Source organism: Ranitomeya imitator, chromosome 8 (genome assembly GCF_032444005.1).
Source record: "Ranitomeya imitator isolate aRanImi1 chromosome 8, aRanImi1.pri, whole genome shotgun sequence".
NCBI classification, from domain to species: Eukaryota; Metazoa; Chordata; class Amphibia; order Anura; family Dendrobatidae; genus Ranitomeya; species Ranitomeya imitator.
Window position 1 is genome coordinate 3,807,867 of NC_091289.1, and position 24,377 is coordinate 3,832,243.

Sequence of the window (24,377 nt, forward strand, 5' to 3'; positions counted from 1 at the left end):
AGAATAAGATCCAACCCCAGATCCAGTGCTAGAATAAGATCCAGTGCTAGAATAAGATCCAACCCCAGATCCAGTGCTAGAATAAGATCCAACCCCAGATCCAGCACTAGACCCAGATCCAGCGCTAGAATAAGATCCAACCCCAGATCCAGTGCTAGAATAAGATCCAACCCCAGATCCAGCGCTAGAATAAGATCCAACCCCAGATCCAGCACTAGAATAAGATCCAACCCCAGATCCAGTGCTAGAATAAGATCCAGTGCTAGAATAAGATCCAACCCCAGATCCAGTGCTAGAATAAGATCCAACCCCAGATCCAGTGCTAGAATAAGATCCAACCCCAGATCCAGCGCTAGAATAAGATCCAACCCCAGATCCAGTGCTAGAATAAGATCCAACCCCAGATCCAGTGCTAGAATAAGATCCAACCCCAGATCCAGCGCTAGAATAAGATCCAACCCCAGATCCAGCACTAGAATAAGATCCAACCCCAGATCCAGTGCTAGAATAAGATCCAGTGCTAGAATAAGATCCAACCCCAGATCCAGCGCTAGAATAAGATCCAACCCCAGATCCAGCGCTAGAATAAGATCCAACCCCAGATCCAGTGCTAGAATAAGATCCAACCCCAGATCCAGCGCTAGAATAAGATCCAACCCCAGATCCAGTGCTAGAATAAGATCCAACCCCAGATCCAGTGCTAGAATAAGATCCAACCCCAGATCAAGTGCTAGAATAAGATCCAACCCCAGATCCAGCGCTAGAATAAGATCCAACCCCAGATCCAGCACTAGAATAAGATCCAACCCCAGATCCAGTGCTAGAATAAGATCCAGTGCTAGAATAAGATCCAACCCCAGATCCAGCGCTAGAATAAGATCCAACCCCAGATCCAGCGCTAGAATAAGATCCAACCCCAGATCCAGCGCTAGAATAAGATCCAACCCCAGATCCAGCGCTAGAATAAGATCCAACCCCAGATCCAGCGCTAGAATAAGATCCAACCCCAGATCCAGTGCTAGAATAAGATCCAACCCCAGATCCAGTGCTAGAATAAGATCCAACCCCAGATCCAGTGCTAGAATAAGATCCAACCCCAGATCCAGTGCTAGAATAAGATCCAACCCCAGATCCAGTGCTAGAATAAGATCCAGTGCTAGAATAAGATCCAACCCCAGATCCAGTGCTAGAATAAGATCCAACCCCAGATCCAGCACTAGACCCAGATCCAGCGCTAGAATAAGATCCAACCCCAGATCCAGTGCTAGAATAAGATCCAACCCCAGATCCAGCGCTAGAATAAGATCCAACCCCAGATCCAGCGCTAGAATAAGATCCAACCCCAGATCCAGCGCTAGAATAAGATCCAACCCCAGATCCAGTGCTAGAATAAGATCCAACCCCAGATCCAGCGCTAGAATAAGATCCAACCCCAGATCCAGCGCTAGAATAAGATCCAACCCCAGATCCAGTGCTAGAATAAGATCCAACCCCAGATCCAGCGCTAGAATAAGATCCAACCCCAGATCCAGCGCTAGAATAAGATCCAACCCCAGATCCAGTGCTAGAATAAGATCCAACCCCAGATCCAGCGCTAGAATAAGATCCAACCCCAGATCCAGCGCTAGAATAAGATCCAACCCCAGATCCAGTGCTAGAATAAGATCCAACCCCAGATCCAGCGCTAGAATAAGATCCAACCCCAGATCCAGCGCTAGAATAAGATCCAACCCCAGATCCAGTGCTAGAATAAGATCCAACCCCAGATCCAGTGCTAGAATAAGATCCAACCCCAGATCCAGTGCTAGAATAAGATCCAGTGCTAGAATAAGATCCAACCCCAGATCCAGCGCTAGAATAAGATCCAACCCCAGATCCAGTGCTAGAATAAGATCCAACCCCAGATCCAGCGCTAGAATAAGATCCAACCCCAGATCCAGCGCTAGAATAAGATCCAACCCCAGATCCAGCGCTAGAATAAGATCCAACCCCAGATCCAGCGCTAGAATAAGATCCAACCCCAGATCCAGTGCTAGAATAAGATCCAACCCCAGATCCAGCGCTAGAATAAGATCCAACCCCAGATCCAGCGCTAGAATAAGATCCAACCCCAGATCCAGCGCTAGAATAAGATCCAACCCCAGATCCAGCGCTAGAATAAGATCCAACCCCAGATCCAGTGCTAGAATAAGATCCAACCCCAGATCCAGCGCTAGAATAAGATCCAACCCCAGATCCAGCGCTAGAAAAAGATCCAGTGCTAGACCCAGATCCAACCCCAGATCCAGCGCTAGACCCAGATCCAGCGCTAGAATAAGATCCAACCCCAGATCCAGTGCTAGAATAAGATCCAACCCCAGATCCAGTGCTAGAATAAGATCCAGTGCTAGAATAAGATCCAACCCCAGATCCAGCGCTAGAATAAGATCCAACCCCAGATCCAGCGCTAGAATAAGATCCAGTGCTAGACCCAGATCCAACCCCAGATCCAGCGCTAGAATCAGATCCAGTGCTAGACCCAGATCCAACCCCAGATCCAGTGCTAGAATAAGATCCAACCCCAGATCCAGTGCTAGAATAAGATCCAACCCCAGATCCAGCACTAGAATAAGATCCAGTGCTAGACCCAGATCCAACCCCAGATCCAGCGCTAGAATAAGATCCAGTGCTAGACCCAGATCCAACCCCAGATCCAGCGCTAGAATAAGATCCAACCCCAGATCCAGCGCTAGAATAAGATCCAACCCCAGATCCAGCGCTAGAATAAGATCCAACCCCAGATCCAGCGCTAGAATAAGATCCAACCCCAGATCCAGCGCTAGAATAAGATCCAACCCCAGATCCAGTGCTAGAATAAGATCCAGTGCTAGAATAAGATCCAACCCCAGATCCAGCGCTAGAATAAGATCCAACCCCAGATCCAGCACTAGAAAAAGATCCAGTGCTAGAATAAGATCCAACCCCAGATCCAGCGCTAGAATAAGATCCAACCCCAGATCCAGTGCTAGAATAAGATCCAACCCCAGATCCAGTGCTAGAATAAGATCCAACCCCAGATCCAACCCCAGATCCAGCGCTAGAATAAGATCCAGTGCTAGACCCAGATCCAACCCCAGATCCAGCGCTAGACCCAGATCCAACCCCAGATCCAGTGCTAGAATAAGATCCAGTGCTAGAATAAGATCCAACCCCAGATCCAGCGCTAGAATAAGATCCAACCCCAGATCCAGCACTAGAAAAAGATCCAGTGCTAGAATAAGATCCAACCCCAGATCCAGCGCTAGAATAAGATCCAACCCCAGATCCAGTGCTAGAATAAGATCCAACCCCAGATCCAGTGCTAGAATAAGATCCAACCCCAGATCCAGTGCTAGAATAAGATCCAACCCCAGATCCAGCGCTAGACCCAGATCCAACCCCAGATCCAGCGCTAGACCCAGATCCAACCCCAGATCCAGTGCTAGACCCAGATCCAACCCCAGATCCAGCGCTAGAATAAGATCCAACCCCAGATCCAGTGCTAGAATAAGATCCAGTGCTAGAATAAGATCCAACCCCAGATCCAGCGCTAGAATAAGATCCAACCCCAGATCCAGCACTAGAAAAAGATCCAGTGCTAGAATAAGATCCAACCCCAGATCCAGTGCTAGAATAAGATCCAGTGCTAGAATAAGATCCAACCCCAGATCCAGTGCTAGAATAAGATCCAACCCCAGATCCAGAGCTAGAATAAGATCCAACCCCAGATCCAGCGCTAGAATAAGATTCAACCCCAGATCCAGTGCTAGAATAAGATCCAACCCCAGATCCAGTGCTAGAATAAGATCCAACCCCAGATCCAGCGCTAGAATAAGATCCAACCCCAGATCCAGCACTAGAATAAGATCCAACCCCAGATCCAGTGCTAGAATAAGATCCAGTGCTAGAATAAGATCCAACCCCAGATCCAGCGCTAGAATAAGATCCAACCCCAGATCCAGCGCTAGAATAAGATCCAACCCCAGATCCAGTGCTAGAATAAGATCCAACCCCAGATCCAGCGCTAGAATAAGATCCAACCCCAGATCCAGTGCTAGAATAAGATCCAACCCCAGATCCAGTGCTAGAATAAGATCCAACCCCAGATCCAGTGCTAGAATAAGATCCAACCCCAGATCCAGCGCTAGAATAAGATCCAACCCCAGATCCAGCACTAGAATAAGATCCAACCCCAGATCCAGTGCTAGAATAAGATCCAGTGCTAGAATAAGATCCAACCCCAGATCCAGCGCTAGAATAAGATCCAACCCCAGATCCAGCGCTAGAATAAGATCCAACCCCAGATCCAGCGCTAGAATAAGATCCAACCCCAGATCCAGCGCTAGAATAAGATCCAACCCCAGATCCAGTGCTAGAATAAGATCCAACCCCAGATCCAGTGCTAGAATAAGATCCAGTGCTAGAATAAGATCCAACCCCAGATCCAGTGCTAGAATAAGATCCAACCCCAGATCCAGTGCTAGAATAAGATCCAACCCCAGATCCAGTGCTAGAATAAGATCCAACCCCAGATCCAGTGCTAGAATAAGATCCAACCCCAGATCCAGTGCTAGAATAAGATCCAACCCCAGATCCAGCGCTAGAATAAGATCCAACCCCAGATCCAGTGCTAGAATAAGATCCAACCCCAGATCCAGTGCTAGAATAAGATCCAACCCCAGATCCAGCGCTAGAATAAGATCCAACCCCAGATCCAGCACTAGAATAAGATCCAACCCCAGATCCAGTGCTAGAATAAGATCCAGTGCTAGAATAAGATCCAACCCCAGATCCAGCGCTAGAATAAGATCCAACCCCAGATCCAGCGCTAGAATAAGATCCAACCCCAGATCCAGTGCTAGAATAAGATCCAACCCCAGATCCAGCGCTAGAATAAGATCCAACCCCAGATCCAGTGCTAGAATAAGATCCAACCCCAGATCCAGTGCTAGAATAAGATCCAACCCCAGATCCAGTGCTAGAATAAGATCCAACCCCAGATCCAGCGCTAGAATAAGATCCAACCCCAGATCCAGCACTAGAATAAGATCCAACCCCAGATCCAGTGCTAGAATAAGATCCAGTGCTAGAATAAGATCCAACCCCAGATCCAGCGCTAGAATAAGATCCAACCCCAGATCCAGCGCTAGAATAAGATCCAACCCCAGATCCAGCGCTAGAATAAGATCCAACCCCAGATCCAGCGCTAGAATAAGATCCAACCCCAGATCCAGCGCTAGAATAAGATCCAACCCCAGATCCAGTGCTAGAATAAGATCCAACCCCAGATCCAGTGCTAGAATAAGATCCAACCCCAGATCCAGTGCTAGAATAAGATCCAACCCCAGATCCAGTGCTAGAATAAGATCCAACCCCAGATCCAGTGCTAGAATAAGATCCAGTGCTAGAATAAGATCCAACCCCAGATCCAGTGCTAGAATAAGATCCAACCCCAGATCCAGCACTAGACCCAGATCCAGCGCTAGAATAAGATCCAACCCCAGATCCAGTGCTAGAATAAGATCCAACCCCAGATCCAGCGCTAGAATAAGATCCAACCCCAGATCCAGCACTAGAATAAGATCCAACCCCAGATCCAGTGCTAGAATAAGATCCAGTGCTAGAATAAGATCCAACCCCAGATCCAGTGCTAGAATAAGATCCAACCCCAGATCCAGTGCTAGAATAAGATCCAACCCCAGATCCAGCGCTAGAATAAGATCCAACCCCAGATCCAGTGCTAGAATAAGATCCAACCCCAGATCCAGTGCTAGAATAAGATCCAACCCCAGATCCAGCGCTAGAATAAGATCCAACCCCAGATCCAGCACTAGAATAAGATCCAACCCCAGATCCAGTGCTAGAATAAGATCCAGTGCTAGAATAAGATCCAACCCCAGATCCAGCGCTAGAATAAGATCCAACCCCAGATCCAGCGCTAGAATAAGATCCAACCCCAGATCCAGTGCTAGAATAAGATCCAACCCCAGATCCAGCGCTAGAATAAGATCCAACCCCAGATCCAGTGCTAGAATAAGATCCAACCCCAGATCCAGTGCTAGAATAAGATCCAACCCCAGATCCAGTGCTAGAATAAGATCCAACCCCAGATCCAGCGCTAGAATAAGATCCAACCCCAGATCCAGCACTAGAATAAGATCCAACCCCAGATCCAGTGCTAGAATAAGATCCAGTGCTAGAATAAGATCCAACCCCAGATCCAGCGCTAGAATAAGATCCAACCCCAGATCCAGCGCTAGAATAAGATCCAACCCCAGATCCAGCGCTAGAATAAGATCCAACCCCAGATCCAGCGCTAGAATAAGATCCAACCCCAGATCCAGCGCTAGAATAAGATCCAACCCCAGATCCAGTGCTAGAATAAGATCCAACCCCAGATCCAGTGCTAGAATAAGATCCAACCCCAGATCCAGTGCTAGAATAAGATCCAACCCCAGATCCAGTGCTAGAATAAGATCCAACCCCAGATCCAGTGCTAGAATAAGATCCAGTGCTAGAATAAGATCCAACCCCAGATCCAGTGCTAGAATAAGATCCAACCCCAGATCCAGCACTAGACCCAGATCCAGCGCTAGAATAAGATCCAACCCCAGATCCAGTGCTAGAATAAGATCCAACCCCAGATCCAGCGCTAGAATAAGATCCAACCCCAGATCCAGCGCTAGAATAAGATCCAACCCCAGATCCAGCGCTAGAATAAGATCCAACCCCAGATCCAGTGCTAGAATAAGATCCAACCCCAGATCCAGCGCTAGAATAAGATCCAACCCCAGATCCAGCGCTAGAATAAGATCCAACCCCAGATCCAGTGCTAGAATAAGATCCAACCCCAGATCCAGCGCTAGAATAAGATCCAACCCCAGATCCAGCGCTAGAATAAGATCCAACCCCAGATCCAGTGCTAGAATAAGATCCAACCCCAGATCCAGCGCTAGAATAAGATCCAACCCCAGATCCAGCGCTAGAATAAGATCCAACCCCAGATCCAGTGCTAGAATAAGATCCAACCCCAGATCCAGCGCTAGAATAAGATCCAACCCCAGATCCAGCGCTAGAATAAGATCCAACCCCAGATCCAGTGCTAGAATAAGATCCAACCCCAGATCCAGTGCTAGAATAAGATCCAACCCCAGATCCAGTGCTAGAATAAGATCCAGTGCTAGAATAAGATCCAACCCCAGATCCAGCGCTAGAATAAGATCCAACCCCAGATCCAGTGCTAGAATAAGATCCAACCCCAGATCCAGCGCTAGAATAAGATCCAACCCCAGATCCAGCGCTAGAATAAGATCCAACCCCAGATCCAGCGCTAGAATAAGATCCAACCCCAGATCCAGCGCTAGAATAAGATCCAACCCCAGATCCAGTGCTAGAATAAGATCCAACCCCAGATCCAGCGCTAGAATAAGATCCAACCCCAGATCCAGCGCTAGAATAAGATCCAACCCCAGATCCAGCGCTAGAATAAGATCCAACCCCAGATCCAGCGCTAGAATAAGATCCAACCCCAGATCCAGTGCTAGAATAAGATCCAACCCCAGATCCAGCGCTAGAATAAGATCCAACCCCAGATCCAGCGCTAGAAAAAGATCCAGTGCTAGACCCAGATCCAACCCCAGATCCAGCGCTAGACCCAGATCCAGCGCTAGAATAAGATCCAACCCCAGATCCAGTGCTAGAATAAGATCCAACCCCAGATCCAGTGCTAGAATAAGATCCAGTGCTAGAATAAGATCCAACCCCAGATCCAGCACTAGAATAAGATCCAACCCCAGATCCAGCGCTAGAATAAGATCCAGTGCTAGACCCAGATCCAACCCCAGATCCAGCGCTAGAATCAGATCCAGTGCTAGACCCAGATCCAACCCCAGATCCAGTGCTAGAATAAGATCCAACCCCAGATCCAGTGCTAGAATAAGATCCAACCCCAGATCCAGCACTAGAATAAGATCCAGTGCTAGACCCAGATCCAACCCCAGATCCAGCGCTAGAATAAGATCCAGTGCTAGACCCAGATCCAACCCCAGATCCAGCGCTAGAATAAGATCCAACCCCAGATCCAGCGCTAGAATAAGATCCAACCCCAGATCCAGCGCTAGAATAAGATCCAACCCCAGATCCAGCGCTAGAATAAGATCCAACCCCAGATCCAGCGCTAGAATAAGATCCAACCCCAGATCCAGTGCTAGAATAAGATCCAGTGCTAGAATAAGATCCAACCCCAGATCCAGCGCTAGAATAAGATCCAACCCCAGATCCAGCACTAGAAAAAGATCCAGTGCTAGAATAAGATCCAACCCCAGATCCAGCGCTAGAATAAGATCCAACCCCAGATCCAGTGCTAGAATAAGATCCAACCCCAGATCCAGTGCTAGAATAAGATCCAACCCCAGATCCAACCCCAGATCCAGCGCTAGAATAAGATCCAGTGCTAGACCCAGATCCAACCCCAGATCCAGCGCTAGACCCAGATCCAACCCCAGATCCAGTGCTAGAATAAGATCCAGTGCTAGAATAAGATCCAACCCCAGATCCAGCGCTAGAATAAGATCCAACCCCAGATCCAGCACTAGAAAAAGATCCAGTGCTAGAATAAGATCCAACCCCAGATCCAGCGCTAGAATAAGATCCAACCCCAGATCCAGTGCTAGAATAAGATCCAACCCCAGATCCAGTGCTAGAATAAGATCCAACCCCAGATCCAGTGCTAGAATAAGATCCAACCCCAGATCCAGCGCTAGACCCAGATCCAACCCCAGATCCAGCGCTAGACCCAGATCCAACCCCAGATCCAGTGCTAGACCCAGATCCAACCCCAGATCCAGCGCTAGAATAAGATCCAACCCCAGATCCAGTGCTAGAATAAGATCCAGTGCTAGAATAAGATCCAACCCCAGATCCAGCGCTAGAATAAGATCCAACCCCAGATCCAGCACTAGAAAAAGATCCAGTGCTAGAATAAGATCCAACCCCAGATCCAGCGCTAGAATAAGATCCAACCCCAGATCCAGTGCTAGAATAAGATCCAACCCCAGATCCAGTGCTAGAATAAGATCCAACCCCAGATCCAACCCCAGATCCAGTGCTAGAATAAGATCCAACCCCAGATCCAGCGCTAGAATAAGATCCAGTGCTAGACCCAGATCCAACCCCAGATCCAGTGCTAGAATAAGATCCAACCCCAGATCCAGTGCTAGAATAAGATCCAACCCCAGATCCAGTGCTAGAATAAGATCCAACCCCAGATCCAACCCCAGATCCAGCGCTAGAATAAGATCCAGTGCTAGACCCAGATCCAACCCCAGATCCAGCGCTAGACCCAGATCCAACCCCAGATCCAGTGCTAGAATAAGATCCAGTGCTAGAAAAAGATCCAACCACAGATCCAGCGCTTGAATAAGATCCAACCCCAGATCCAGCACTAGAAAAAGATCCAGTGCTAGAATAAGATCCAACCCCAGATCCAGCGCTAGAATAAGATCCAACCCCAGATCCAGTGCTAGAATAAGATCCAACCCCAGATCCAGTGCTAGAATAAAATCCAACCCCAGATCCAACCCCAGATCCAGTGCTAGAATAAGATCCAACCCCAGATCCAACCCCAGATCCAGCGCTAAAATAAGATCCAGTGCTAGACCCAGATCCAACCCCAGATCCAGCGCTAGACCCAGATCCAACCCCAGATCCAGTGCTAGACCCAGATCCAACCCCAGATCCAGCGCTAGAATAAGATCCAACCCCAGATCCAGTGCTAGAATAAGATCCAGTGCTAGAATAAGATCCAACCCCAGATCCAGCGCTAGAATAAGATCCAACCCCAGATCCAGCACTAGAAAAAGATCCAGTGCTAGAATAAGATCCAACCCCAGATCCAGCACTAGAATAAGATCCAACCCCAGATCCAGTGCTAGAATAAGATCCAACCCCAGATCCAGTGCTAGAATGAGATCCAACCCCAGATCCAGTGCTAGAATAAGATCCAACCCCAGATCCAACCCCAGATCCAGCGCTAGAATAAGATCCAGTGCTAGACCCAGATCCAACCCCAGATCCAGCGCTAGACCCAGATCCAACCCCAGATCCAGTGCTAGAATAAGATCCAGTGCTAGAATAAGATCCAACCCCAGATCCAGCGCTAGAATAAGATCCAACCCCAGATCCAGCACTAGAAAAAGATCCAGTGCTAGAATAAGATCCAACCCCAGATCCAGCGCTAGAATAAGATCCAACCCCAGATCCAGTGCTAGAATAAGATCCAACCCCAGATCCAGTGCTAGAATAAGATCCAACCCCAGATCCAGTGCTAGAATAAGATCCAACCCCAGATCCAGCGCTAGAATAAGATCCAGTGCTAGACCCAGATCCAACCCCAGATCCAGCGCTAGACCCAGATCCAACCCCAGATCCAGTGCTAGACCCAGATCCAACCCCAGATCCAGCGCTAGAATAAGATCCAACCCCAGATCCAGCGCTAGAATAAGATCCAACCCCAGATCCAGCACTAGAAAAAGATCCAGTGCTAGAATAAGATCCAACCCCAGATCCAGCGCTAGAATAAGATCCAACCCCAGATCCAGTGCTAGAATAAGATCCAACCCCAGATCCAGTGCTAGAATAAGATCCAACCCCAGATCCAGTGCTAAAATAAGATCCAACCCCAGATCCAGCGCTAGAATAAGATCCAGTGCTAGACCCAGATCCAACCCCAGATCCAGCGCTAGACCCAGATCCAACCCCAGATCCAGTGCTAGAATAAGATCCAGATCCAGCGCTAGAATAAGATCCAACCCCAGATCCAGTGCTAGAATAAGATTCAACCCCAGATCCAGCGCTAGAATAAGATCCAGTGCTAGACCCAGATCCAACCCCAGATCCAGTGCTAGAATAAGATCCAACCCCAGATCCAGCGCTAGAATAAGATCCAACCCCAGATCCAGTGCTAGAATAAGATCCAACCCCAGATCCAGCGCTAGAATAAGATCCAGTGCTAGACCCAGATCCAACCCCAGATCCAGTGCTAGAATAAGATCCAACCCCAGATCCAGTGCTAGAATAAGATCCAACCCCAGATCCAACCCCAGATCCAGCGCTAGAATAAGATCCAGCGCTAGAATAAGATCCAGTCCTAGACCCAGATCCAGTGCTAGGTCCAGATCCAACCCCAGACCCAGATCCAGCGCTAGAATAAGATCCAGCGCTAGAATAAGATCCAGTGCTAGAATAAGATCCAACCCCAGATCCAGCGCTAGAATAAGATCCAACCCCAGATCCAGCGCTAGAATAAGATCCAGTGCTAGAATAAGATCCAGTGCTAGAATAAGATCCAACCCCAGATCCAGCGCTAGAATAAGATCCAACCCCAGATCCAGCGCTAGAATAAAATCCAGCGCTAGAATAAGATCCAACCCCAGATCCAGCACTAGAAAAAGATCCAGTGCTAGAATAAGATCCAACCCCAGATCCAGCGCTAGAATAAGATCCAACCCCAGATCCAGTGCTAGAATAAGATCCAACCCCAGATCCAGTGCTAGAATAAGATCCAACCCCAGATCCAACCCCAGATCCAGTGCTAGAATAAGATCCAACCCCAGATCCAGCGCTAGAATAAGATCCAGTGCTAGACCCAGATCCAGCGCTAGACCCAGATCCAACCCCAGATCCAGTGCTAGAATAAGATCCAGATCCAGCGCTAGAATAAGATCCAACCCCAGATCCAGTGCTAGGATAAGATCCAACCCCAGATCCAGCGCTAGAATAAGATCCAACCCCAGATCCAGTGCTAGAATAAGATCCAACCCCAGATCCAGCGCTAGAATAAGATCCAACCCCAGATCCAGTGCTAGAATAAGATCCAACCCCAGATCCAGCGCTAGAATAAGATCCAACCCCAGATCCAGCGCTAGAATAAGATCCAGTGCTAGACCCAGATCCAACCCCAGATCCAGTGCTAGAATAAGATCCAACCCCAGATCCAGTGCTAGAATAAGATCCAACCCCAGATCCAACCCCAGATCCAGCGCTAGAATAAGATCCAGCGCTAGAATAAGATCCAGTCCTAGACCCAGATCCAGTGCTAGGTCCAGATCCAACCCCAGACCCAGATCCAGCGCTAGAATAAGATCCAACCCCAGATCCAGTGCTAGAATAAGATCCAACCCCAGATCCAACCCCAGATCCAGCGCTAGAATAAGATCCAGTGCTAGACCCAGATCCAACCCCAGATCCAGCGCTAGACCCAGATCCAACCCCAGATCCAGTGCTAGAATAAGATCCAGATCCAGCGCTAGAATAAGATCCAACCCCAGATCCAGTGCTAGAATAAGATCCAACCCCAGATCCAGCGCTAGAATAAGATCCAGTGCTAGACCCAGATCCAACCCCAGATCCAGTGCTAGAATAAGATCCAACCCCAGATCCAGCGCTAGAATAAGATCCAACCCCAGATCCAGTGCTAGAATAAGATCCAACCCCAGATCCAGCGCTAGAATAAGATCCAACCCCAGATCCAGCGCTAGAATCAGATCCAGTGCTAGACCCAGATCCAACCCCAGATCCAGTGCTAGAATAAGATCCAACCCCAGATCCAGTGCTAGAATAAGATCCAACCCCAGATCCAACCCCAGATCCAGCGCTAGAATAAGATCCAGCGCTAGAATAAGATCCAGTCCTAGACCCAGATCCAGTGCTAGGTCCAGATCCAACCCCAGACCCAGATCCAGCGCTAGAATAAGATCCAGCGCTAGAATAAGATCCAGTGCTAGAATAAGATCCAACCCCAGATCCAGCGCTAGAATAAGATCCAACCCCAGATCCAGCGCTAGAATAAGATCCAGTGCTAGAATAAGATCCAACCCCAGATCCAGTGCTAGAATAAGATCCAACCCCAGATCCAGCGCTAGAATAAGATCCAGCGCTAGAATAAGATCCAGTCCTAGACCCAGATCCAGTGCTAGGTCCAGATCCAACCCCAGACCCAGATCCAGCGCTAGAATAAGATCCAGCGCTAGAATAAGATCCAGTGCTAGAATAAGATCCAACCCCAGATCCAGCGCTAGAATAAGATCCAACCCCAGATCCAGCGCTAGAATAAGATCCAGTGCTAGAATAAGATCCAGTGCTAGAATAAGATCCAGTGCTAGAATAAGATCCAACCCCAGATCCAGCGCTAGAATAAGATCCAACCCCAGATCCAGCGCTAGAATAAGATCCAGCGCTAGAATAAGATCCAACCCCAGATCCAGCACTAGAAAAAGATCTAGTGCTAGAATAAGATCCAACCCCAGATCCAGCGCTAGAATAAGATCCAACCCCAGATCCAGTGCTAGAATAAGATCCAACCCCAGATCCAGTGCTAGAATAAGATCCAACCCCAGATCCAACCCCAGATCCAGTGCTAGAATAAGATCCAACCCCAGATCCAACCCCAGATCCAGCGCTAGAATAAGATCCAGTGCTAGACCCAGATCCAACCCCAGATCCAGCGCTAGAGCCAGATCCAACCCCAGATCCAGTGCTAGAATAAGATCCAGATCCAGCGCTAGAATAAGATCCAACCCCAGATCCAGTGCTAGGATAAGATCCAACCCCAGATCCAGCGCTAGAATAAGATCCAACCCCAGATCCAGTGCTAGAATAAGATCCAACCCCAGATCCAGCGCTAGAATAAGATCCAACCCCAGATCCAGTGCTAGAATAAGATCTAGTGCTAGACCCAGATCCAACCCCAGATCCAGTGCTAGAATAAGATCCAACCCCAGATCCAGTGCTAGAATAAGATCCAACCCCAGATCCAACCCCAGATCCAGCGTTAGAATAAGATCCAGCGCTAGAATAAGATCCAGTCCTAGACCCAGATCCAGTGCTAGGTCCAGATCCAACCCCAGACCCAGATCCAGCGCTAGAATAAGATCCAGCGCTAGAATAAGATCCAGTGCTAGAATAAGATCCAACCCCAGATCCAGCGCTAGAATAAGATCCAACCCCAGATCCAGCGCTAGAATAAGATCCAGTGCTAGAATAAGATCCAACCCCAGATCCAGCGCTAGAATAAGATCCAACCCCAGATCCAGCGCTAGAATAAGATCCAGTGCTAGAATAAGATCCAACCCCAGATCCAGTGCTAGAATAAGATCCAACCCCAGATCCAGCGCTAGAATAAGATCCAGCGCTAGAATAAGATCCAGTCCTAGACCCAGATCCAGTGCTAGGTCCAGATCCAACCCCAGACCCAGATCCAGCGCTAGAATAAGATCCAGCGCTAGAATAAGATCCAACCCCAGATCCAGCGCTAGAATAAGATCCAACCCCAGATCCAGCGCTAGAATAAGATCCAGTGCTAGAATAAGATCCAGTGCTAGAATAAGATCCAACCCCAGATCCAGCGCTAGAATAAGATCCAACCCCAGATCCAGCGCTAGAATAAGATCCAGTGCTAGAATAAGATCCAACCCCAGATCCAGCGCTAGAATAAGATCCAACCCCAGATCCAGCACTAGAAAAAGATCCAGTGCTAGAATAAGATCCAACCCCAGATCCAGCGCTAGAATAAGATCCAACCCCAGATCCAGTGCTAGAATAAGATCCAACCCCAGATCCAGTGCTAGAATAAGATCCAACCCCAGATCCAACCCCAGATCCAGTGCTAGAATAAGATCCAACCCCAGATCCAACCCCAGATCCAGCGCTAGAATAAGATCCAGTGCTAGACCCAGATCCAACCCCAGATCCAGCGCTAGACACAGATCCAACCCCAGATCCAGTGCTAGAATAAGATCCAGATCCAGCGCTAGAATAAGATCCAACCCCAGATCCAGTGCTAGAATAAGATCCAGCGCTAGAATAAGATCCAGTGCTAGACCCAGATCCAACCCCAGATCCAGTGCTAGAATAAGATGCAACCCCAGATCCAGCGCTAGAATAAGATCCAACCCCAGATCCAGTGCTAGAATAAGATCCAACCCCAGATCCAGCGCTAGAATAAGATCCAACCCCAGATCCAGCGCTAGAATAAGATCCAGTGCTAGACCCAGATCCAACCCCAGATCCAGTGCTAGAATAAGATCCAACCCCAGATCCAGTGCTAGAATAAGATCCAACCCCAGATCCAACCCCAGATCCAGCGCTAGAATAAGATCCAGCGCTAGAATAAGATCCAGTCCTAGACCCAGATCCAGTGCTAGGTCCAGATCCAACCCCAGACCCAGATCCAGCGCTAGAATAAGATCCAGCGCTAGAATAAGATCCAGTGCTAGAATAAGATCCAACCCCAGATCCAGTGCTAGAATAAGATCCAACCCCAGATCCAGTGCTAGAATAAGATCCAACCCCAGATCCAGCGCTAGACCCAGATCCAACCCCAGATCCAGCGCTAGACCCAGATCCAACCCCAGATCCAGTGCTAGACCCAGATCCAACCCCAGATCCAGCGCTAGAATAAGATCCAACCCCAGATCCAGTGCTAGAATAAGATCCAGTGCTAGAATAAGATCCAACCCCAGATCCAGCGCTAGAATAAGATCCAACCCCAGATCCAGCACTAGAAAAAGATCCAGTGCTAGAATAAGATCCAACCCCAGATCCAGCGCTAGAATAAGATCCAACCCCAGATCCAGTGCTAGAATAAGATCCAACCCCAGATCCAGTGCTAGAATAAGATCCAACCCCAGATCCAACCCCAGATCCAGTGCTAGAATAAGATCCAACCCCAGATCCAGCGCTAGAATAAGATCCAGTGCTAGACCCAGATCCAACCCCAGATCCAGTGCTAGAATAAGATCCAACCCCAGATCCAGTGCTAGAATAAGATCCAACCCCAGATCCAGTGCTAGAATAAGATCCAACCCCAGATCCAACCCCAGATCCAGCGCTAGAATAAGATCCAGTGCTAGACCCAGATCCAACCCCAGATCCAGCGCTAGCTAGACCCAGATCCAACCCCAGATCCAGTGCTAGAATAAGATCCAGTGCTAGAAAAAGATCCAACCACAGATCCAGCGCTTGAATAAGATCCAACCCCAGATCCAGCACTAGAAAAAGATCCAGTGCTAGAATAAGATCCAACCCCAGATCCAGCGCTAGAATAAGATCCAACCCCAGATCCAGTGCTAGAATAAGATCCAACCCCAGATCCAGTGCTAGAATAAAATCCAACCCCAGATCCAACCCCAGATCCAGTGCTAGAATAAGATCCAACCCCAGATCCAACCCCAGATCCAGCGCTAAAATAAGATCCAGTGCTAGACCCAGATCCAACCCCAGATCCAGCGCTAGACCCAGATCCAACCCCAGATCCAGTGCTAGACCCAGATCCAACCCCAGATCCAGCGCTAGAATAAGATCCAACCCCAGATCCAGTGCTAGAATAAGATCCAGTGCTAGAATAAGATCCAACCCCAGATCCAGCGCTAGAATAAGATCCAACCCCAGATCCAGCACTAGAAAAAGATCCAGTGCTAGAATAAGATCCAACCCCAGATCCAGCACTAGAATAAGATCCAACCCCAGATCCAGTGCTAGAATAAGATCCAACCCCAGATCCAGTGCTAGAATGAGATCCAACCCCAGATCCAGTGCTAGAATAAGATCCAACCCCAGATCCAACCCCAGATCCAGCGCTAGAATAAGATCCAGTGCTAGACCCAGATCCAACCCCAGATCCAGCGCTAGACCCAGATCCAACCCCAGATCCAGTGCTAGAATAAGATCCAGTGCTAGAATAAGATCCAACCCCAGATCCAGCGCTAGAATAAGATCCAACCCCAGATCCAGCACTAGAAAAAGATCCAGTGCTAGAATAAGATCCAACCCCAGATCCAGCGCTAGAATAAGATCCAACCCCAGATCCAGTGCTAGAATAAGATCCAACCCCAGATCCAGTGCTAGAATAAGATCCAACCCCAGATCCAGTGCTAGAATAAGATCCAACCCCAGATCCAGCGCTAGAATAAGATCCAGTGCTAGACCCAGATCCAACCCCAGATCCAGCGCTAGACCCAGATCCAACCCCAGATCCAGTGCTAGACCCAGATCCAACCCCAGATCCAGCGCTAGAATAAGATCCAACCCCAGATCCAGCGCTAGAATAAGATCCAACCCCAGATCCAGCACTAGAAAAAGATCCAGTGCTAGAATAAGATCCAACCCCAGATCCAGCGCTAGAATAAGATCCAACCCCAGATCCAGTGCTAGAATAAGATCCAACCCCAGATCCAGTGCTAGAATAAGATCCAACCCCAGATCCAGTGCTAAAATAAGATCCAACCCCAGATCCAGCGCTAGAATAAGATCCAGTGCTAGACCCAGATCCAACCCCAGATCCAGCGCTAGACCCAGATCCAACCCCAGATCCAGTGCTAGAATAAGATCCAGATCCAGCGCTAGAATAAGATCCAACCCCAGATCCAGTGCTAGAATAAGATTCAACCCCAGATCCAGCGCTAGAATAAGATCCAGTGCTAGACCCAGATCCAACCCCAGATCCAGTGCTAGAATAAGATCCAACCCCAGATCCAGCGCTAGAATAAGATCCAACCCCAGATCCAGTGCTAGAATAAGATCCAACCCCAGATCCAGCGCTAGAATAAGATCCAGTGCTAGACCCAGATCCAACCCCAGATCCAGTGCTAGAATAAGATCCAACCCCAGATCCAGTGCTAGAATAAGATCCAACCCCAGATCCAACCCCAGATCCAGCGCTAGAATAAGATCCAGCGCTAGAATAAGATCCAGTCCTAGACCCAGATCCAGTGCTAGGTCCAGATCCAACCCCAGACCCAGATCCAGCGCTAGAATAAGATCCAGCGCTAGAATAAGATCCAGTGCTAGAATAAGATCCAACCCCAGATCCAGCGCTAGAATAAGATCCAACCCCAGATCCAGCGCTAGAATAAGATCCAGTGCTAGAATAAGATCCAGTGCTAGAATAAGATCCAACCCCAGATCCAGCGCTAGAATAAGATCCAACCCCAGATCCAGCGCTAGAATAAAATCCAGCGCTAGAATAAGATCCAACCCCAGATCCAGCACTAGAAAAAGATCCAGTGCTAGAATAAGATCCAACCCCAGATCCAGCGCTAGAATAAGATCCAACCCCAGATCCAGTGCTAGAATAAGATCCAACCCCAGATCCAGTGCTAGAATAAGATCCAACCCCAGATCCAACCCCAGATCCAGTGCTAGAATAAGATCCAACCCCAGATCCAGCGCTAGAATAAGATCCAGTGCTAGACCCAGATCCAGCGCTAGACCCAGATCCAACCCCAGATCCAGTGCTAGAATAAGATCCAGATCCAGCGCTAGAATAAGATCCAACCCCAGATCCAGTGCTAGGATAAGATCCAACCCCAGATCCAGCGCTAGAATAAGATCCAACCCCAGATCCAGTGCTAGAATAAGATCCAACCCCAGATCCAGCGCTAGAATAAGATCCAACCCCAGATCCAGTGCTAGAATAAGATCCAACCCCAGATCCAGCGCTAGAATAAGATCCAACCCCAGATCCAGCGCTAGAATAAGATCCAGTGCTAGACCCAGATCCAACCCCAGATCCAGTGCTAGAATAAGATCCAACCCCAGATCCAGTGCTAGAATAAGATCCAACCCCAGATCCAACCCCAGATCCAGCGCTAGAATAAGATCCAGCGCTAGAATAAGATCCAGTCCTAGACCCAGATCCAGTGCTAGGTCCAGATCCAACCCCAGACCCAGATCCAGCGCTAGAATAAGATCCAACCCCAGATCCAGTGCTAGAATAAGATCCAACCCCAGATCCAACCCCAGATCCAGCGCTAGAATAAGATCCAGTGCTAGACCCAGATCCAACCCCAGATCCAGCGCTAGACCCAGATCCAACCCCAGATCCAGTGCTAGAATAAGATCCAGATCCAGCGCTAGAATAAGATCCAACCCCAGATCCAGTGCTAGAATAAGATCCAACCCCAGATCCAGCGCTAGAATAAGATCCAGTGCTAGACCCAGATCCAACCCCAGATCCAGTGCTAGAATAAGATCCAACCCCAGATCCAGCGCTAGAATAAGATCCAACCCCAGATCCAGTGCTAGAATAAGATCCAACCCCAGATCCAGCGCTAGAATAAGATCCAACCCCAGATCCAGCGCTAGAATAAGATCCAGTGCTAGACCCAGATCCAACCCCAGATCCAGTGCTAGAATAAGATCCAACCCCAGATCCAGTGCTAGAATAAGATCCAACCCCAGATCCAACCCCAGATCCAGCGCTAGAATAAGATCCAGCGCTAGAATAAGATCCAGTCCTAGACCCAGATCCAGTGCTAGGTCCAGATCCAACCCCAGACCCAGATCCAGCGCTAGAATAAGATCCAGCGCTAGAATAAGATCCAGTGCTAGAATAAGATCCAACCCCAGATCCAGCGCTAGAATAAGATCCAACCCCAGATCCAGCGCTAGAATAAGATCCAGTGCTAGAATAAGATCCAACCCCAGATCCAGTGCTAGAATAAGATCCAACCCCAGATCCAGCGCTAGAATAAGATCCAGCGCTAGAATAAGATCCAGTCCTAGACCCAGATCCAGTGCTAGGTCCAGATCCAACCCCAGACCCAGATCCAGCGCTAGAATAAGATCCAGCGCTAGAATAAGATCCAGTGCTAGAATAAGATCCAACCCCAGATCCAGCGCTAGAATAAGATCCAACCCCAGATCCAGCGCTAGAATAAGATCCAGTGCTAGAATAAGATCCAGTGCTAGAATAAGATCCAGTGCTAGAATAAGATCCAACCCCAGATCCAGCGCTAGAATAAGATCCAACCCCAGATCCAGCGCTAGAATAAGATCCAGCGCTAGAATAAGATCCAACCCCAGATCCAGCACTAGAAAAAGATCTAGTGCTAGAATAAGATCCAACCCCAGATCCAGCGCTAGAATAAGATCCAACCCCAGATCCAGTGCTAGAATAAGATCCAACCCCAGATCCAGTGCTAGAATAAGATCCAACCCCAGATCCAACCCCAGATCCAGTGCTAGAATAAGATCCAACCCCAGATCCAACCCCAGATCCAGCGCTAGAATAAGATCCAGTGCTAGACCCAGATCCAACCCCAGATCCAGCGCTAGACCCAGATCCAACCCCAGATCCAGTGCTAGAATAAGATCCAGATCCAGCGCTAGAATAAGATCCAACCCCAGATCCAGTGCTAGGATAAGATCCAACCCCAGATCCAGCGCTAGAATAAGATCCAACCCCAGATCCAGTGCTAGAATAAGATCCAACCCCAGATCCAGCGCTAGAATAAGATCCAACCCCAGATCCAGTGCTAGAATAAGATCCAACCCCAGATCCAGCGCTAGAATAAGATCCAACCCCAGATCCAGCGCTAGAATAAGATCTAGTGCTAGACCCAGATCCAACCCCAGATCCAGTGCTAGAATAAGATCCAACCCCAGATCCAGTGCTAGAATAAGATCCAACCCCAGATCCAACCCCAGATCCAGCGTTAGAATAAGATCCAGCGCTAGAATAAGATCCAGTCCTAGACCCAGATCCAGTGCTAGGTCCAGATCCAACCCCAGACCCAGATCCAGCGCTAGAATAAGATCCAGCGCTAGAATAAGATCCAGTGCTAGAATAAGATCCAACCCCAGATCCAGCGCTAGAATAAGATCCAACCCCAGATCCAGCGCTAGAATAAGATCCAGTGCTAGAATAAGATCCAACCCCAGATCCAGCGCTAGAATAAGATCCAACCCCAGATCCAGCGCTAGAATAAGATCCAGTGCTAGAATAAGATCCAACCCCAGATCCAGTGCTAGAATAAGATCCAACCCCAGATCCAGCGCTAGAATAAGATCCAGCGCTAGAATAAGATCCAGTCCTAGACCCAGATCCAGTGCTAGGTCCAGATCCAACCCCAGACCCAGATCCAGCGCTAGAATAAGATCCAGCGCTAGAATAAGATCCAACCCCAGATCCAGCGCTAGAATAAGATCCAACCCCAGATCCAGCGCTAGAATAAGATCCAGTGCTAGAATAAGATCCAGTGCTAGAATAAGATCCAACCCCAGATCCAGCGCTAGAATAAGATCCAACCCCAGATCCAGCGCTAGAATAAGATCCAGTGCTAGAATAAGATCCAACCCCAGATCCAGCGCTAGAATAAGATCCAACCCCAGATCCAGCACTAGAAAAAGATCCAGTGCTAGAATAAGATCCAACCCCAGATCCAGCGCTAGAATAAGATCCAACCCCAGATCCAGTGCTAGAATAAGATCCAACCCCAGATCCAGTGCTAGAATAAGATCCAACCCCAGATCCAACCCCAGATCCAGTGCTAGAATAAGATCCAACCCCAGATCCAACCCCAGATCCAGCGCTAGAATAAGATCCAGTGCTAGACCCAGATCCAACCCCAGATCCAGCGCTAGACACAGATCCAACCCCAGATCCAGTGCTAGAATAAGATCCAGATCCAGCGCTAGAATAAGATCCAACCCCAGATCCAGTGCTAGAATAAGATCCAGCGCTAGAATAAGATCCAGTGCTAGACCCAGATCCAACCCCAGATCCAGTGCTAGAATAAGATGCAACCCCAGATCCAGCGCTAGAATAAGATCCAACCCCAGATCCAGTGCTAGAATAAGATCCAACCCCAGATCCAGCGCTAGAATAAGATCCAACCCCAGATCCAGCGCTAGAATAAGATCCAGTGCTAGACCCAGATCCAACCCCAGATCCAGTGCTAGAATAAGATCCAACCCCAGATCCAGTGCTAGAATAAGATCCAACCCCAGATCCAACCCCAGATCCAGCGCTAGAATAAGATCCAGCGCTAGAATAAGATCCAGTCCTAGACCCAGATCCAGTGCTAGGTCCAGATCCAAGCCCAGACCCAGATCCAGCGCTAGAATAAGATCCAGCGCTAGAATAAGATCCAGTGCTAGAATAAGATCCAACCCCAGATCCAGCGCTAGAATAAGATCCAACCCCAGATCCAGCGCTAGAATAAGATCCAGTGCTAGAATAAGATCCAACCCCAGATCCAGCGCTAGAATAAGATCCAACCCCAGATCCAGCGCTAGAATAAGATCCAGTGCTAGAATAAGATCCAACCCCAGATCCAACCCCAGATCCAGCGCTAGAATAAGATCCAGTCCTAGACCCAGATCCAGTGCTAGGTCCAGATCCAACCCCAGACCCAGATCCAGCGCTAGAATAAGATCCAGCGCTAGAATAAGATCCAGTGCTAGAATAAGATCCAACCCCAGATCCAGCGCTAGAATAAGATCCAACCCCAGATCCAGCGCTAGAATAAGATCCAGTGCTAGAATAAGATCCAGTGCTAGAATAAGATCCAACCCCAGATCCAGCGCTAGAATAAGATCCAACCCCAGATCCAGCGCTAGAATAAGATCCAGTGCTAGAATAAGATCCAACCCCAGATCCAGTGCAAGAATAAGATCCAACCCCAGGTCCAACCCCAGCTCCAGCGCTAGAATAAGATCCAGCGCTAGAATAAGATCCAGTCCTAGACCCAGATCCAGTGCTAGGTCCAGATCCAACCCCAGACCAGACCCAGATCCAGCGCTAGAATAAGATCCAGTGCTAGACCCAGATCCAACCCCAGATCCAGTGCTAGAATAAGATCCAACCCCAGATCCAGCGCTAGAATAAGATCCAACCCCAGATCCAGCGCTAGAATAAGATCCAACCCCAGATCCAGCGCTAGAATAAGATCCAGCGCTAGAATAAGATCCAGTGCTAGAATAAGATCCAACCCCAGATCCAGTGCTAGAATAAGATCCAACCCCAGATCCAGTGCTAGAATAAGATCCAACCCCAGATCCAGTGCTAGAATAAGATCCAGTCCTAGACCCAGATCCAACCCCAGATCCAGCGCTAGACCCAGATCCAGTGCTAGAATAAGATCCAACCCCAGATCCAGCACTAGACCCAGATCCTGTGCTAGAATAAGATCCAACCCCAGATCCAGCGCTAGACCCAGATCCAGTGCTAGAATAAGATCCAACCCCAGATCCAGTGCTAGAATAAGATCCAACCCCAGATCCAGTGTTAGAATAAGATCCAACCCCAGATCCAGTGCTAGAATAAGATCCAGTCCTAGACCTAGATCCAACCCCAGATCCAGCGCTAGACCCAGATCCAGTGCTAGAATAAGATCCAACCCCAGATCCAGTGCTAGAATAAGATCCAACCCCAGATCCAGTGCTAGAATAAGATCCAACCCCAGATCCAGTGCTAGAATAAGATCCAGTCCTAGACCCAGATCCAACCCCAGATCCAGCACTAGACCCAGATCCAGCGCTAGAATAAGATCCAACCCCAGATCCAGCACTAGACCCAGATCCAGTGCTAGAATAAGATCCAACCCCAGATCCAGTGCTAGAATAAGATCCAGTCCTAGACCCAGATCCAGCGCTAGAATAAGATCCAGTACTAGAATAAGATCCAGTCCTAGACCCAGATCCAACCCCAGATCCAGCGCTAGACCAAGATCCAGTGCTAGAATAAGATCCAACCCCAGATCCAGCACTAGACCCAGATCCAGTCCTAGACCCAGATCCAGCCCTAGACCCAGATCCAGTGCTAGAATAAGTTCCAGTCCTAGTCCCAGATCCAGCCCTAGACCCAGATCCAGCCCTAGACCCAGATCCAGTGCTAGAATAAGTTCCAGTCCTAGACCCAGATCCAGTGCTAGACCCAGATCCAGTGCTAGACAAAACAGAATTCATCATCTTTCCCCCATCTCACTCTACCCCTCCACCAGACCTATCCATCAATGTCAATGGCTGCTCACTATCCCCAGTCCCACTCGCCCGGTGCCTCGGGGTGATCCTCGACTCTGCCCTCTCTTTCAAGCCACATATCCAAGCCCTTGCCTCCTCCTGTCGTCTCAAACTCAAAAATATTTCCCGGATCCGTGCTTTCCTTGACCGCAACACTGCAAAAACGCTAGTGCATGCCCTTATCATCTCCCGCCTCGACTACTGCAACCTCCTACTCTCTGGACTCCCCTCTAGCACTCTGGCACCGCTCCAATCCATCCTACACTCTGCTGCCCGACTAATCCACCTGTCCCCCCGCTATTCCCCAGCCTCTCCCCTGTGTCAAGCCCTTCACTGGCTTCCTATCGCCCAGAGACTCCAGTTCAAAACCCTCACACTGACATACAAAGCCATCCACAACCTGTCTCCTCCATACATCTGTGACATGGTCTCCCGGTACCTACCTACACGCGACCTCCGATCCTCCCAAGACCTCCTTCTCTACTCCCCTCTCATCTCTTCTTCCCATAACCGCATCCAAGACTTCTCCCGTGCTTCTCCCATACTCTGGAACTCTCTAC

At 48.9% G+C, this 24,377-nt stretch overlaps 2 protein-coding genes across 2 annotated transcripts in view; one reads left to right on the forward strand and one right to left on the reverse strand.

Moving 5' to 3' along the window:
- The window catches only part of RASSF1 (Ras association domain family member 1), a 61,834-nt gene that overhangs the window by 24,036 nt on the left and 13,421 nt on the right, over positions 1 to 24,377 (reverse strand). The gene's annotated exons all lie outside the window — the stretch shown is intronic.
- Positions 16,691 to 20,431, forward strand: LOC138647424 (serine/arginine-rich splicing factor 2-like; the record flags this gene model as incomplete). Its single annotated transcript, XM_069736415.1, has 3 exons — positions 16,691 to 16,741; positions 17,573 to 17,725; positions 20,381 to 20,431. Coding segments are annotated over 3 exons (255 nt in total), but the record flags the coding sequence as incomplete, so codon positions are not given.